We start from the raw sequence: 15,572 nt of genomic DNA, 5'->3' as shown, positions 1-15,572 counted from the left end.
CAGGATTCTTTGGAGAGGAAGCAGGGTCAAAATTCAAAATAAACTTAAAATCTGGAAGCAGGTTAGGTTGAAAGTCAGGGAATAGGTTGGACTGACATTCTAGTGAGGTAGTTACTGAGGCACTTTTACCTGTGGAGCTCCGGGCTACGTATGAACCAGATCTGGATTGTAGGCTTTGGTTTTACTGCTAACCTGTTGGTTGACCTTTGCCAAGTCATTTACTCTCGGAGTTCAGCTTTGCGTTTGTAAAACAGAATAAACAGTGTGTTCTCCTCTTCAGTCCCTCGGATTTATAGCAGTAAGAGAAGGAAACGAAAAACAAAGAGCTTTGGAAAGTTGAACGCACTGCGGCAAGATGAAGCAATTACACCATCACCCTCTGGATCAGATCGTTGGGGGCGCGGGCTGGGGCCTGGGCTGTGGTCCTCCTTCCAGGGCCTGTCTTCCTCCCGTCGGCCTGGGGGCGCCCGCTCACAGGGCCTCTCTATCCCAGAGCTTTTCTCTATGGTTTTCCCTCACGGACCTTCAAGGCGGGAGGGCGTGGCCAACACGCCTTTTCCGCTAGTTACCCCCTCTAGCCCACAGTCTCGCTGCCCTGAGCCTCCCGTGCCGGCCGGCCGGCCGGGCGGACAGACGGGTTTGCGGGGGGCGCGTGGGGGGCGGGGGGAGTTCCGGTTCCGGTTCTTTGTGCGGCTGCTGCAGCGGCTCCGGGGAAGATGGCGGCCCGGGCGGGTTTCCAGTCTGTGGCTCCGAGCGGCGGCGCCGGAGCCTCAGGAGGGGCGGGCGCGGCGGCTGCCCTGGGCCCGGGCGGGACTCCGGGGCCTCCCGTGCGAATGGGTCCGGCACCGGGTCAAGGGTTGTACCGCTCCCCGATGCCCGGAGCGGCCTATCCGGTGAGTGGAGCAGGAGGAGGGGCGCGCGGGCCTGGGGGCGGGGCTGAGCGGGGTCCTGGGAGTGACAGCGATGGGGAGAAGTAGGAGGGGCTCCTCCTGGAGGGATTCGGGCTCTAAGTGGGAGTGGGGGAGGCAGTGTGGAGGAAGGGACTGGAGGCATTTAGCATCTCCACCTGCTCCAAGGCGCATTGTCTCCTTGGGGAGTCAGGGTATAGAACCAGGGTGGATGAAGTGGGCCAACGGTGGGCAGATGAGCACTGGAGTGCAAAAGGGCTTGGGCAGCTCCAGCGCCCAGAGGAACCAGAAGGTAGCTGGCAAATTGAGGTCAGCTTCCAAGAAGATAGTAGGGGACAGTACTATCTGAGTAAATGTGGAACTAGAGGAGATGTTCAATGTGTCAGGTACAAAATAAACTAGGGAGAATTTTAGTATAATCCGATTCTTAGTTTTTTGGGCTCTATTCTCTCATGGAATCACGACTGGAACAGAGGAAACTCCAGTTACCTATATTTCAAAGAGGCAGAGGGCTCTCCTCCCATTGTGCTCCACCGCCCCCCCCCCCCGTCTTGTTTCATTCAAAGAACTCAAGAATCCCCCACTTTTCCTTTCTTGGTGAAATTAGTAAGGGGAGCCATGACATCTCTGGGTTCTCTCCCCTTTGTAGAGACCAGGTATGCTGCCAGGCAGCCGAATGACACCTCAGGGACCTTCCATGGGACCCCCTGGCTATGGGGGGAACCCTTCAGTCCGACCTGGCCTGGCTCAGTCAGGGATGGACCAGTCCCGCAAGAGACCCGCGCCTCAGCAGATCCAGCAGGTCCAGCAGCAGGCGGTCCAAAATCGAAACCACAAGTAAGATGACTGTGGAGAGGAAGGAGGGAGGGAGCTTGTAAGAACTCAGGTGGTGGGAGTATCTGAACCAAGAAGTGGTGGTGCTGTGTCAGCAGATGGTTTTGAGAATGCCTCATGTTGGTTGGGGGATAGAAGTAATGTCTTTGATTTGAGAGATGGTTTGTAGTTCCTTCACTTTACTATAAATGGAGGTGCTGACAGCTTGTCTTCATGTTCTGCCTAGTTCTATCCCAACCTGATAACAGTATTTATTTTGAACAGTGCAAAGAAAAAGAAGATGGCTGACAAAATTCTACCTCAAAGGGTAAGTCCAGTCTGTAGGTCTTCTTGAGGGGATGGTGAGTTTGAGAATAGAGATGGTCAGCTCTATATTCCCACATCTTTCTGTTCCTAAGATTCGTGAACTGGTACCAGAATCCCAGGCCTACATGGATCTCTTGGCCTTTGAAAGGAAACTGGACCAGACTATCATGAGGAAGCGGCTAGATATACAGGAGGCCTTGAAACGTCCCATCAAGGTAACACAGGAGTACTCTAGGCAGAGAGCCAAAAGAGAGTACTTGGGAACCTTCAACGGGCTTAGCATGAGAAATCAAAGAGGCAGCACAGTTCTCCTTGGCATTTAAATTACATCTTTCCCTTTCGCCTACGAACTGAGAATTACATTAGAAGCATAAAAACAGAACAGCAAAAGGGGAGGGGCTTTTGATATACCGGAAATATACTCTGCCCATGTTTTATTTTTAAAGATTTTATATATTTATTTTTAGAGAGGGGAAGGGAGGGAGAAAGAGGGAGAGAAACGTTGTTGTGAGAGAGAAACATTGATTGGTTGCCTCTCACACCCCCCCAAATGGGTACCTGGCCCACAACACAAACTGGTGACCTTGTTTGCAGAATGACACCCCATTCACTGGGCCACACTAGTCAGGGCTACCCTGCCCATCTTTTTGCTGCTGTTCTGGCACCTTGCATGACTTTGTTCACCTGGTATCTCAGTCTATACACTTGCACTCAGGCCAGTGGCCTGTATTTCTAGATGGAATCTCCATCTACCCACACTAGTGACTGGGTAGATAGTCTGCTAGGAATAATTTTGGGACTTGGGGAGATTCTATCTTCAACATCAAACCACTGAAGCCCCATCTTTAATCCTGTTTCTGCCTTTCTCAGCAAAAACGGAAGCTGCGAATTTTCATTTCTAACACTTTCAATCCGGCTAAGTCAGATGCCGAGGATGGGGAAGGGACGGTGGCTTCCTGGGAGCTTCGGGTAGAAGGACGGCTCCTCGAGGATGTGAGTTCAAGGTCAACCGTGGTCCGTGTCTAGGGTGGGAGCTGCTGGGAACAAGCAGTGTTGTCTGCTTGGCAGGAAGCCTGACTAGTGTTCACAGCTTTTGTTGGGAACAGCAGGGAAAGGGTCACTGTGTTCCCTGTGCTGAAACACAATGGCTCTTTGTGTTGACTCCCACAGCTTGGCCCTCACTGTGGTATCATATCGTGAACCTTATTGTCCTGGGATTATATTTGTTATTTACCTTCCTCCTGATGCTGCTGGCCACTGAATATAGCAGTATGTGCAGATTATTCTGTCGGGTGTGTGTATGTGTGTTTTCAAGTGAGGTTACAGTTAGCATTTGAGGCCATGCTTTCCCCTCTGAGTTCTTGAGGTCCTTTATTCCCATTGTGGCATCTCCATCTTTCCAACTCTCATTGGAGACATCTCACAGTATAAGTGGAATAGATTTATCTGACAGGCCTTTGGTTGCTTCATGGGGAGCATCAGCTGACAGGTGATAGCCCCCAGATTTCTGACCCCAGAAGCTCCTTGGGGAAGCTCCTTTTTCCCTTGCATTCTCTGGCTGTCTATTTTTAGCTGTTCATAGGCAAGCTAATGTGAATGTGTTTCTGCAAGAAAACCAGGACCCGGTATCACAGCCTCCTCTATATAGGTCCAGTCCATGTGCTGGTGGTTTCATTCTATCCAAATAAAGCTGTTTTTGTTCTGGCTGCTTATTGCTTATGATTCATTTCCGCTCTAGAATCAGACTTTTCTCTGTTTAGACTTATTTTGTTATGTGCAATGTTTTGGCCTAACTTGCTTCATTTCCCTTAGGGAAATGAGGTAGGTAAGGCAGTGACCCTATACATGTTATAGTCTGCTTCTTCAGGGTTCTATTCCTACTGTGACTTGTTTAAACTACTTTGCCATTCCCTAAGAGAGACTCAGACATTTTTGAGGTTTTTTTCCCATTGTTGTTGAGGGTTCCTTTAGTATGGAACTTTGTCTTGAGAAATTTCTAATTGGCTTTTTTAACATGACCTTATTTTTTATTCTCTCCTCTAGTCAGCCTTGTCTAAATATGATGCCACCAAACAAAAGAGGAAATTTTCTTCCTTTTTTAAATCCTTGGTGATTGAACTGGACAAAGACCTGTATGGACCAGACAACCATCTGGTAGAAGTGAGTAGTTTCGCCCTCTAGACTTTGACTCTATGACTGAAGGATGACAGACTTAGGAGCCAAACTTGAATGTCTAGTGAAATGGGGGAGGTATAAATAGAGGTTTACCCCAGATGTACAGTACCACCATTGTAGTTTGCACATTGACCTCCAGGTGGCAGTAGCTGTTTAGCTCTGGTACTGTTTGGACCCAAGAATTCTTGGAGTCTGACTTGTCCCAACTTTTTAAGGAAAATATTTATTTATTTATTTTGAGGGAGGGAGGGGGAGGGGGGAGAGAGAGAGAGATAGATATGTGTGAGAGAAGCATTAATCAGTTGCCTCTTGTACACACCCCAGCTAAAGAGCAAATGAGCAGCCTAGGCATGTGCCCTGACTAGGAATTGAACCAGCAACCTTTTACTTTGTGGTGTGATGCCCAACCAACTAAGCCACACCAGTCAGGGCTTGACCCACCTTTTTAATGTTATCCTGGTTGCTGAGGCCTCTTATACATGCCAGGCCATCTCTGCATCTTGCTTATTAAGAATGGTGAGACATAGTTATCCATACACCATTCACACTTTTTCCTGGTAGCAGATGCTATAATTAAGGGAGCTAACTGATAGGGTTTTAGTCCTTGCCAAGGTTAGCGTTATAGATCTGGGACTGACTTCTGATCCCTGTTCTGTTTAGAGTCACCTTCCAAATCATCAAGAATCCGTTATTCTAATGTCGGATTATGCAGTGTTCTGAAAACCATGTTAGCAGCAGTGTTCTTTGGGGTACTGTCAGAACCAGAATGAGATAGCCCAGCATTCCAAGGGAAGTTAACCTGCTCCTTTTTTTGCTAGTGTAGCTGCAGTCCCTTATCCTCAACTACTAAGAGATATGGGAAGGTCTTTACCATCTAATAAGTCATAAAATCAATAGAAATTTATAAATATATTTAACTTAACCTTATAGTAGTAAAGCATGGTGGCTAAAAATGTGGACTGTAGAGTCAGACACAACAGAGCTCAAGTAGTAACTCCACTACTTATTGGCTGTTGACCTTAGGCAAGTTACTTCATCCTTCTAAGCATTAGTTTTCTCATCTGTAAAATAGGTTTAATTGTGCCTATCTGGTATGGATATTGTAAGAATTAGTGAGATAATCCAAGTAAATGTCTTAGAATACTCTCAACGTAGTAAGTATTCAATCAATGATAGCTATGTTATTTTACTATGCACATGTATATTATTCATTATGAGAATCAGATTATCACTGGAAATTCAGGATAATTTAAATGTGTCCCTGAACATTCAGAATTAAAAATTTAATCTACTTAAACAGACAATAATCCCCAGACCATATGCAATTAAAAAAAAAACAAACCTCTTATGCTATTGCTCTTTTCCAATAGCCTCAATAATCAAGTTGAATATTCAGTCATTACAGAAGCTCTTCCCTCCCACCCCAGCTCTTCCTCTGGGAGAGCACCCCCTGACATCTTCCTCTCTGTAGTGGCACAGGACCGCCACTACCCAGGAGACGGATGGCTTCCAGGTGAAGCGGCCAGGAGATGTGAATGTACGGTGTACTGTCCTACTGATGCTGGATTACCAGGTATTCTGTGGTGATGTGAGGGGGTCCGGCTTTCACAGCCATATCCCATTAGCAGTCTGACATTTAAAGGTTTAAGTATAGTTGCGAATAATTGCCACCAGACTTTAAGTTCCCTAAATACAGGGTTAGGGCCTTAGTCATTTCTGAGTTTCTCCTAGTGTTTTTCTGTCCCAGAGAAGGCACTGTGTTACTGCTTGTTGAATGATTTGAATGTATGGTCATGTCATGTTAAGCACCCCAAAATGCATATAGACCCAGTTCGCTAGCTTCATTTCTATATTCTCTGGTTCTCTGCAGCCTCCCCAATTTAAATTAGACCCTCGCCTGGCTCGACTCCTGGGCATCCACACCCAGACCCGTCCAGTGATCATCCAGGCACTGTGGCAATATATTAAGACACATAAGCTCCAGGACCCTCATGAGCGGGAGTTTGTCATCTGTGACAAGTACCTCCAGCAGGTAAGAAAAGGACCCATTTTCTTACTAGAGTCTACTGGAGCACATGTACCTCAAATGCCAGCTTTTTATCTGTTTCCTCTGTGTTCCACAGATCTTTGAGTCTCAACGTATGAAGTTTTCAGAGATCCCCCAACGGCTCCATGCCTTGCTTATGCCACCAGAGCCCATCATCATTAATCATGTCATCAGGTCAGTGTGTGTATGGGCAGTAGTGTCATACTGGAACTGGCTTGTCCCAGCTTGCACAGGGCAACTGTCAAGTTTTCAATAATTTTGCAAGCAGGTTGTTAAACATAGCTGTTATTTAAAATGAAATTATATAAACTTACAATTAAATACATTATGTTAGAAATGAGAGTAATATATAGTCAAAAGTTCATCATATTCTAATGTTTTACGGCGGTTTATGTTTTCAGCTGTTATTTATGCCTTCTGTGTCTGTATGGTGAAAACACTATATAATAACATAGAACTGCACTTCTTCCCAACTCCTTCATCAGTGATGTAATGTTGACAGCTTGAAATCAACTATGTTGGGAATGTTTAAAACCACAGAAATTGGCAAATGTTACAAATCGGGCTTTCCCCCCCTCATCTTCTGGAGAATGAATTGTTAGACATTTACCAGCTCATCACTGATGGGCTACCATCTTTTCTCTGAATGGTAGGATGTTCCAGTCAGATTCCAATAGCATTACCTCTATCTACTTTTTTGTTCAAAAGATAGATGAGCAAGGCATCTCTAGGCAGACATAGCATGAAGGAAGGCACTTCCTCAAAGCATCATGTCTCTGTGGTTGGATATAGTCTCTTTGCCTTCTGTCCCTTAGTCTATGTTAATTGCAATAAAGGCCTTCCTTTCTTTACACAGTGAAACATCAGTCAGCCAGCAGTAACTCCTATAATCTGTACATGGGATTAGTAGGTGACGTTGGTCTGTCCTATAGTCCTGTACTTAAAGTTAGGGCACTTTTTATTTTGTGTGCTGTGCATTTTATTTGCACTTATATTCAGGGTCAATTTTAGATGAACAGGGAGAAAGGTGCACAAGAGACTGTAGTAGTGGTTTTCTTTGAGGCGGGAGAAACTAGCTTTTCACTGGATATCTTTTGTACCACTTGAATTTTTCTTTTTTTTTCTTTTTTTTTAAAATTTTAATCATTGTTCAAGTACAGTTTTCTCCCTTTTACTCCCAATCCCGCCCACCCACCCAACCGTCCTGAATTTTTCTTATCATTGACTTTTTTTAAAAATTCATCTTTATTGAGGTTTATATACAATAAATTGTACCCATTTAAAGTATAGTTTTATGACTTTTGGCAAATGTATAAGCACTGTAGGAACTACCACAAGAAAGGTACAGAACAATTCTGTTGGCCAAAAGGAGTTTTGCAATCAACTGCTTTCCCTTCAATCTTGAGCCATCTTTTTGACCCTGTGTAATTAATTAGGTCTTAGGGGACAAGCACTTTACCAGGCCCCTTTGATTTCTTCCCTAGTGTTGACCCGAATGATCAGAAAAAGACAGCTTGTTATGACATTGATGTGGAAGTGGATGATACTTTGAAGACCCAAATGAATTCTTTTCTGCTGTCTACTGCCAGCCAGCAGGAGATTGCTACTCTAGACAACAAGGTAGGCGCCTCTGCCCTGGGTAGTTTGAGTGCTACCAGCCCTCTGTCACAGCTTCCAGGCTGCCTTTTGATTATTGGTATTCATTAAAAATATATTTCCACTCAGTGTGTGCCAGCCACTGTGCTTGGTGCTGGTTGGAGTCAGACAGACATGAGTTCTGATTCTGACTATAACTTTTAATAACTTTGAGCCTCAGCTTTTGATCTATGAAATAATGGCTATGTAAGCTTGCTCTGAGGGTTAAAAGAGACAACATATTGTAGAGGCATGACATTGTGTCTGGCACGTAAAAACAAATGGTAACTGCTGCTACTATTCTTATTATCTTACTATTTTTAACATTATTAGAAATAGTTCCTACAAGTAAAGCTAAAGAGAACAGGGAGGCTTTCCTGGATGATGCCCCAACTAAATCTTGAGGGACAGAGTGGGAGTTAACAAAGGGGAAGAAAGGAGAGTGGTGCTTAGGGGTGTGGCAGACAGAGAACATTCCAGAAAGAGGGAACAGGGTCCAAGGATCCAAAGGAATCCAAGTTCAAAGAAGCATGTTCAAGGAATACAAGTTATGTGTGCACATCCCAGGGTTCCTGGGATGGGACGTTTGGGGAAAGGAAACTGGATAGGAAAGCAGAGCTTAATCATGAAGTTTTGGTGCAGAGAACACCTATTACTACTTTGTCTTCAAGATTGGAGGGGCTGAACGGAGATCACATGGAGAGTTAGCAACAGGGGAGTGGGAAGAGGAAAGAGGGGAAAAGGTACAGAGAATAAGTAGCACAGATGGTAGGTAGGAAATAGACAGGGGGAGGGTAAGAATAGTACGGGAAATGTAGAAGCTAAAGAAGTTATGACACATGGACATGAACTAAGGTGGGGAATGTGGGTGGGAGAAGGTGTGCAAGGTGGAGGGGAATGAAGGGGGGGAATGGGACAACTGTAATAGCATAATAAAATATATTAAAAATGCACCCTGGCTGGCGTAGCTCAGTGGATTGAGTGCAGGCTGTGAACCAAAGCATCTCAGGTTCGATTCCCAGTCAGGGCACATGCCTGGGTTGCAGGCCACGGCCCCCAGCAACCGCACATTGATGTTTCTCTCTCTCTCTTCCTCCCTTCCCTCTCTAAAAATAAATAAAATCTTAAAAAAATACATTAAAAATGCTTCATGAAAAAAAGAAATAAAATAGCTGTTTATATAAACTTAAAAAAAAAGACTGGAGGGGCTGATGCTGTTTGCATTTTGAAGGGTCATCAGCAGGAAGATGGAGAGCAGGTTTTAAGAGAGGCAGATCTGCAGGCAGGAAGCTCAGTTAGGAGGGCGGTGCAGTAACACATATGAGATGTGTGAGGGGGCCTAAACTTAGAGGGCTGACAGTGAGGATGGAAATGAGTAGATGGATTTGAGACACATCAAGGTGGAATTGAAGGGATCTGGGCTCTGTTCAGAAGGGGATGGTGGGGTGAGGTGTGAGGGAGGAAGAGGCGTTAGGTTGACTCCCAGGTTTCTAGTTTGAGTGGGCATTAGTATTCACTCAGACTGGGAACTGGAGGAGGAGCAAGTATTGGGGGAAAGACAGTGAATTTAATTTTAGAGTTTAAAAGGTATATGGAGATGGCATGTAGTTGAATTGGTTGGAGTTTAGGAAATGGACTCTGGTTTGCAGTTTGGGGATTCTACCCTGTCAGTGGTGATGGAAGACACACAAGTAGATGAAATTGCCAGGAGGAGTGTGGAGAGTGAGAAGAGGGTAGAGGGAAAAAATCTATGAACCACAGCCTTTGAGACAGACAGCCTGTACTACTCGTTTCAGACTCATTTGTGCTATGGATTAAATGTTCACAATGTAGCTTCACCCAGAATGGACACTAGAGACTAAAATGAAAACTTCCGTCATGTTGGGTATACAGAGGCACAGTGCAAGTTACCTCCTGAAAGAAAGCCGAGTGCTGGAGCATGGGGTGATCCAGCAGTATTACCATTTCTGGGCTGCACTCTGCACACAGGTTGTGAGTGACACAGGGAGATGTCAACACTGCCTTCCATTTAACTTTGCAGTTCCCCAGTTTGAAAATGTTACGAGATTCCTTCTTCCTTTCAGATCCATGAGACAATAGAAACTATCAATCAACTGAAAACACAGCGGGAGTTCATGCTGAGCTTTGCCAGAGACCCTCAGGGTTTCATTAATGACTGGCTTCAGTCCCAGTGCCGGGACCTCAAGGTAAAAATACCTGGGAAAGGGGCAAAGGAACTTAGTTCAGAGAGGCATACGTTTGCTTTACTTCTGTGGTATCTGGTAGAAGAGCCAGAGGGGTAAGTGAGGGACCAGATTATCAGCACATCCCAGGGTCCATTTTACAATTACATAGGGGAATGGAGGTAGAACCATCCAGTGTTTATCTAGCACTTACTTTGCTGTCACCGTGCAACATATTGTAGGGGATACAGAGTGGAGAACGTGATCTCTGCTTCAAAGCAGCGTGCATTCTAAGCTAATGTGATTTAAAATGTAGTAACCATATCAGACATTGGAACTCACCATTATCAATAAGGTAATTCATAGGAGAAGAGAGATCGATGAGACTCAGATAGCTGGGGCAGGCTTCTTGGAGAATTTGGGATTTGAGGTTTTTCCCAGAGAGAGGAGCACCAGAGGCTCAGGCAATAAAGTAGGAATGAGCACAGAATGCATGAAATGTGACTATAGTTCTTGCCTATCCTGTGGTGACTGTGACTACAATTTTAGAGGCTGAGCAGAGGAGCAAGGGACCAAGAGAGCCAGAAAGGATCCCTGAACCTGGCAGTGACTTGTTAATAGCAGGGAGTGACTTGGGGTGTTATATTAATTAGTAGTTCACCAGGACTGCCATAGTAAAGTACCATAAACTAGGTAGTATAAACAACAGAAATTTATTGTTTCACAGTTCTGGAGACTAGAAGTTTAAAATTAGGGTGGTGTCCACAGGGGTTGGTTCCTTGGGAGGGCTGTGAGGGAGGGTCTGTTCCTGGCCTCTTTCCTAAGTCATGGTAGCCTGAGACATTCCTTGGTTTGTAGATGGTGTTCTCCGTTTGTCTTCGCTTCGTCTTCCCTCCATGAATGTCTGTCTCTGTGTCCCAATTTCCCCTTTTTATAAGGATACCAGTCATATTGGATTAGGCCTACCCTAATGACCTCATCTTAACTTGATCATCTGCAGAGACCCTATTTCCAAATAAAGTCACATTCATAGGTCCTGGGGGTTAGGGTTATGACATCTTTTGGGGGGACACAAGTCAATCCATAACGGGTGTGAGGGAAGGAAACAAGTTTGTTCTGCCATCTCCCTCAGACCATGACTGATGTGGTGGGTAACCCAGAGGAAGAGCGCCGAGCTGAGTTCTACTTCCAGCCTTGGGCTCAGGAGGCTGTGTGCCGATACTTCTACTCCAAGGTAGGTGCCTGGGCTATACAAGGGGTCTGCACCCCTGATGGCGTCAGTGGGATTAGCTACCAACTCCTGGTTTGTCTCATTTTCCACTCCTTCCACTATTTTCTCTTTAGGTGCAGCAGAGACGACAAGAATTAGAGCAAGCCCTGGGAATCCGAAATACATAGGGCCTCTCCTACAGCCTGATTTGGCTGCACCGATTCTTTATTTGGGCCCTGTGCTGCCTGCCTCATAGCACCTGCCTTGGTCTTGCTTGGGGCCTTCCAGGGAATGCTGTTGGTTCAAGGACAACACCAGAACGAAGAGGGTCTCACATTTCTGTCTTACAAGACACCTACTACCCTCTTATCTTACCCCATCCCTTCCCACCCCCAGCTTCCCTTTGCCCCACAAAGTTCCCATGTGCCTCTACCCTCCCCTGGTCTACATAGGACCTCTAGATAGTATTAGAGAGAGAACCTGTAGTGGTAATCAATGCATTGAATGGATTGGGCCTAAGGCCAGGTGGTCTTCAAAGGGACCAGCTACACTGATCCTGCCCTTCAGAGACCCAGGAGTTGGGAGCCTCAGCCCCTTCTCCAAGACTCAGGCCTGGGGGCACTCTATAAGCTAGTTGATCTTGGCTCTCCTGATAACAAAATCGTTTCCTTCCTTTCCTCCACAGGTTTGGAGCAAACTCTCCCTTCACTTGTTGCCCTCTAGCACTAAAGGAACCCTGGCTCTTGGGCTCCACTGAGCCCCAGGTCAGTCTGCAGCCTTCTGGATTGGCCTGCTGTCTCAGTGCTTCTCTTGCTCCCTCTTAGGGGGTCCACATCAGTATTGGAGTTTGTTCTTTAACAATTACTCCCTCACAGCATACTCCTTGTAGCTGCTCTTTTTAGGATTCCCTCTTATCTGTCCTAACCCAGGGTATTTGGGTGTGGAATCTTGCCTTTCCCTGTCAGAGCCCCAGAGATCTAACCTGGGGTACTGTCATTGCTAGCAGAGGCTGTCCTTCCTGCTGTTGCTTGAAGGTGTGATTCATTCATTCACTCCACCCTGCCTCCCCCATCCCTTTGTGGAGAAACAGGCCTAAAATCAAACGGGTAAAAGCCCTGGGCCATCCCTGTCTTCCTGTCCCTTGTCTGCCCAGTTGACACCCACTGGTGACTTCTAGGGCACTGAGGATTGAAAGCGCCTAGGGCTGGAGAATAGCTCTGAGTTGGGTTTGTGACTCTTCCCTCTCCCTGCCTCATAGGATTGTGACTTCCCAGCCCCTGCCCTCAAAGCTTCAGACCCCTCAGGTAGCAGCAGGACCTTGTGACCTTGGCCCCTTGGAACTGAGATGGTTTCTCATCTTTCCATGAGAGCCTCAGATTCTTCCAAGTCATATCACCCCGAGTTAGTATATCCCAGGCTCGCAGACTCAACACAGCAGGGTGGGAGACAGCTGGGCACAGAGGGGGAATTCCGTTCAGCATGGGCTCAAAACCCACAGAACTGACAAAGCCCCTGCTTCCCCACCCCCTCCTCAGGCTCCTGCGAGCACATCCCCCCAGCCCAGTATCCCTGTCTGTTCCATACTGGGGACAGCAGAATTCTCTCCCTGTCTTCCCCCTCCTGCTATTATTCCACTCGTCCCTTGAAAACTGCCCAGTGACACTGGGCAACCTCTGTTCTTGGAGCTGAAACCATGAGAAGGAAGCTCAGCACTCCTGCACAGTGTCCCTGTTGAAGATAACTTTTTATTAACTGAATTATGTTTTTTTCATGGACCAAAATTTTTTTTGTACTGTCCCCTTATCGATGTCACCCAGTTTTAATAAAAGAGTCTTCTGAAGTATGGGTTCCCCTGCCTACTGAGGGAGAGCTCTTCCCTGAGCTTGCTCTCTCTAGTGCCATTAGCCATACTTATGGTGTTTGTTCATTTTATTTGAGAACCATTTACAGAGCACCTGTTATGTGTTGGCTGTGGTGGAAAACAAAACTTCTACCCTGTGGACCTCGGGTCTTTACCTTAGAGCTCGCTCTGTCAGCCCCCAGTGGTCCAAGCAGACCAGAGGCTGGTGGGATTACTGGGTTTCATTACTGCTTACAGCCCCCCTGTTGGGAGGGTACTAACAAAACAGTGGTATTGCCATCATCTTCCTTGTCCTTCTGAGCTCCCAGGCCTTAAGTGTGTTAGCTCAAGTGCACTGTTCTCAGGAGCTGGTGATCCCTTAGGCTTGATGAACCTGAGCTTCCTCTAAGGGAGTTCCATTCCTCAGGGCTCCTGTCTAGGTCCAGGCCAGGTTCTGCACAGCTAAAACCATTTTCTCTGTGCCTGCCATTCTTTAAGGTTCCACTTTCACGGCCCTGAGTAAGATTTCAGTTCTCAAGACCAGCACGGGAGTTCTTCCTGTGTTGTCATCCTCATACTACAGACAACCCCTCATCGGAGGGGTTCGGAGGATTTTGCTCAGGACTGGTACTCCCATTAGCAGAGCAGTTCCCATCATAATATGTTTGCCTCCCATCTTGTGACTCATTACTTTCCTCTTCTGTGCTGTTACCCAGCTTGGTTCTACCCAAGAAGGGGGTTTAAAACATAGGATGAATGCAAATGCATTCCAGAGTTATAGTTAAAAGATGCCTCTATGGATGGGAGCACTCAAGTATTGCCTGTCTGTAGTCAAACCCAACAAGGACAAAACCACTTTCTGACCTGGAACTTGGAGGTTTATCAGATTTGAGTAGGGAAAATAGAGACCAGAGTATGTGGGTGATAACTTGGAGTGGGAAAAATCGATGTCAAGGATATTGAAATGGCATCTGTTTTTACCCAGGCTAATTACACATGTAATGAATAACTGATGAACCCTTATTAATTTCAAGCAAATAAGCTACAGTTTGCTCTTGGGAAAAGAGCCTACTGGTACAGATAATTTCCTATGACAAGCCAATTCTAGATCTCTACACACTTCATTCCTATATAAATGAACACATTCTTTGTCTCCGCACTAAAAATTACTGTAGGGACATAAGAGATGGAAGCATTTAGGGAAAAACAAGGGAGTTTTTTTATGCACAGCTACCCATTCTCTGGGGTTCCCATCATGTGTGTTAGGAACAAAAGCATTCTTTCTTTTCCATCACCCATAATCAGTGCTCCCAGCTGGCAGCCTGGCACTGATGCCTTTGTCTCAATGCCAGTGCAATAGTGGGGTGATCTGTGGGACGCTGGCTCCGAAGTAGGTACGACTGTCCCTAAGAGAAACAACTTCTGATTTCATGTATGTTCCCCTGTGGGAACTCTGGCCAAGAAAGGAGAATATGGGGGGCTTTTCCTGGGCAGGCCCTAGAACTTAGAAATTGCTCTTGACCTCGTGCCCACTTACTCTCACCCAGCGGTTGCACAGACTCCCTTCTGGCCTAGTGCTCATCACTGTTGCCAATCGGCAGCAGCCCCAGGGATTGAATACACCCACTTAGCAGTCTGCCAGGTCAAGAGATCAGCTTGTGAGCACTCAGTGGTCTCTGCCCTCTAGGCCAAGGTGCACAGACAGCTGGAGTGTCACGGCACTTTGCCTCACTCTCCAGATCAGCGTAGAAACCAGAGCTCCCCCTCTTAGTCAAACAGATGGCTGTAGGCGATGTGGAGCCCTGAGCTGCTGAAAGAGCTGTTTCCATTCCCCGCCCCCTAAAATCACATACCCCACTTATTCTCAATTACTGCATCTGAGACCTCAGCTCCATAGTTAACAGCTACTCCTGGCCCTGGCTCCTTTCCCCTTCCTGGCTTCTGCAAACTAGCCCCTAACCTGAAGGGTCCCCTAGTGTGGGAGTTTAAAACCCCAAGAAAAAACTGCAAGATGCTGAAAACCTCTCAAGGAAAGCGAACACTTTGGCCAACCTCTTCTCTCCTGTCTTCTTCCTCAAGCCCAGAGTCTGCAAAAGGAGAATTGTGGGCATCAGAGCCTATTACTCTGACTTTTCCCACCCTCCCTGGAAGATATTCAGGTGGGGGGCATACTTGGAGGTGAGGAGAGGCCCACTGGTGAATCCCTAAGAAGACTACTGTAGGTAACTGAGATGACCTCTGTCAGGGCTCCTGGGGTCTCCTTTTCCTTGTGTGGGGTTGTCCCCAAAGCAGGCCTTTACCTCGTATGTGTTCTTAGGTTTAGAAATAGGCCCACACCCACCCACCCCACCCAGCCACAGCCCTGCAGTGCAGCTAGTGTGGGGCCAGTGACATGTGGTCTCTGTCACTGCTAGGGGACAAAACTGCAGAGCGG

At 46.5% G+C, this 15,572-nt stretch overlaps 1 protein-coding gene across 2 annotated transcripts; it reads left to right on the top strand.

The window, feature by feature from the left end:
• The first annotated feature begins 558 nt into the window (after positions 1–558).
• On the top strand, positions 559–13,141 carry SMARCD1 (SWI/SNF related, matrix associated, actin dependent regulator of chromatin, subfamily d, member 1). 2 transcript variants are annotated; one of them, XM_045830004.1, is made up of 13 exons: positions 569–893; positions 1,558–1,745; positions 2,007–2,049; positions 2,141–2,263; positions 2,919–3,041; positions 4,092–4,208; positions 5,695–5,796; positions 6,094–6,255; positions 6,347–6,444; positions 7,755–7,890; positions 9,990–10,112; positions 11,221–11,322; positions 11,433–13,141. In XM_045830004.1, the coding sequence occupies exons 1-13, from the start codon at positions 717–719 to the stop codon at positions 11,484–11,486; spliced, it is 1,548 nt and encodes a 515-aa protein (XP_045685960.1). In that variant the 5' UTR covers positions 569–716; the 3' UTR covers positions 11,487–13,141. The 2 variants fall into 2 exon arrangements, with proteins under 2 accessions (XP_045685961.1, XP_045685960.1); XM_045830005.1 differs by lacking the exon at positions 5,695–5,796 and having other exon boundaries at positions 559–893.
• The last annotated feature ends 2,431 nt before the right edge of the window (positions 13,142–15,572 follow it).

This window comes from Phyllostomus hastatus, unplaced genomic scaffold, assembly GCF_019186645.2.
Source record: "Phyllostomus hastatus isolate PE091 unplaced genomic scaffold, TTU_PhHast_1.1 phas_scaffold_93, whole genome shotgun sequence".
NCBI lineage: Eukaryota > Metazoa > Chordata > Mammalia > Chiroptera > Phyllostomidae > Phyllostomus > Phyllostomus hastatus.
This window is presented reverse-complemented; position numbering and strand designations above follow the sequence as displayed.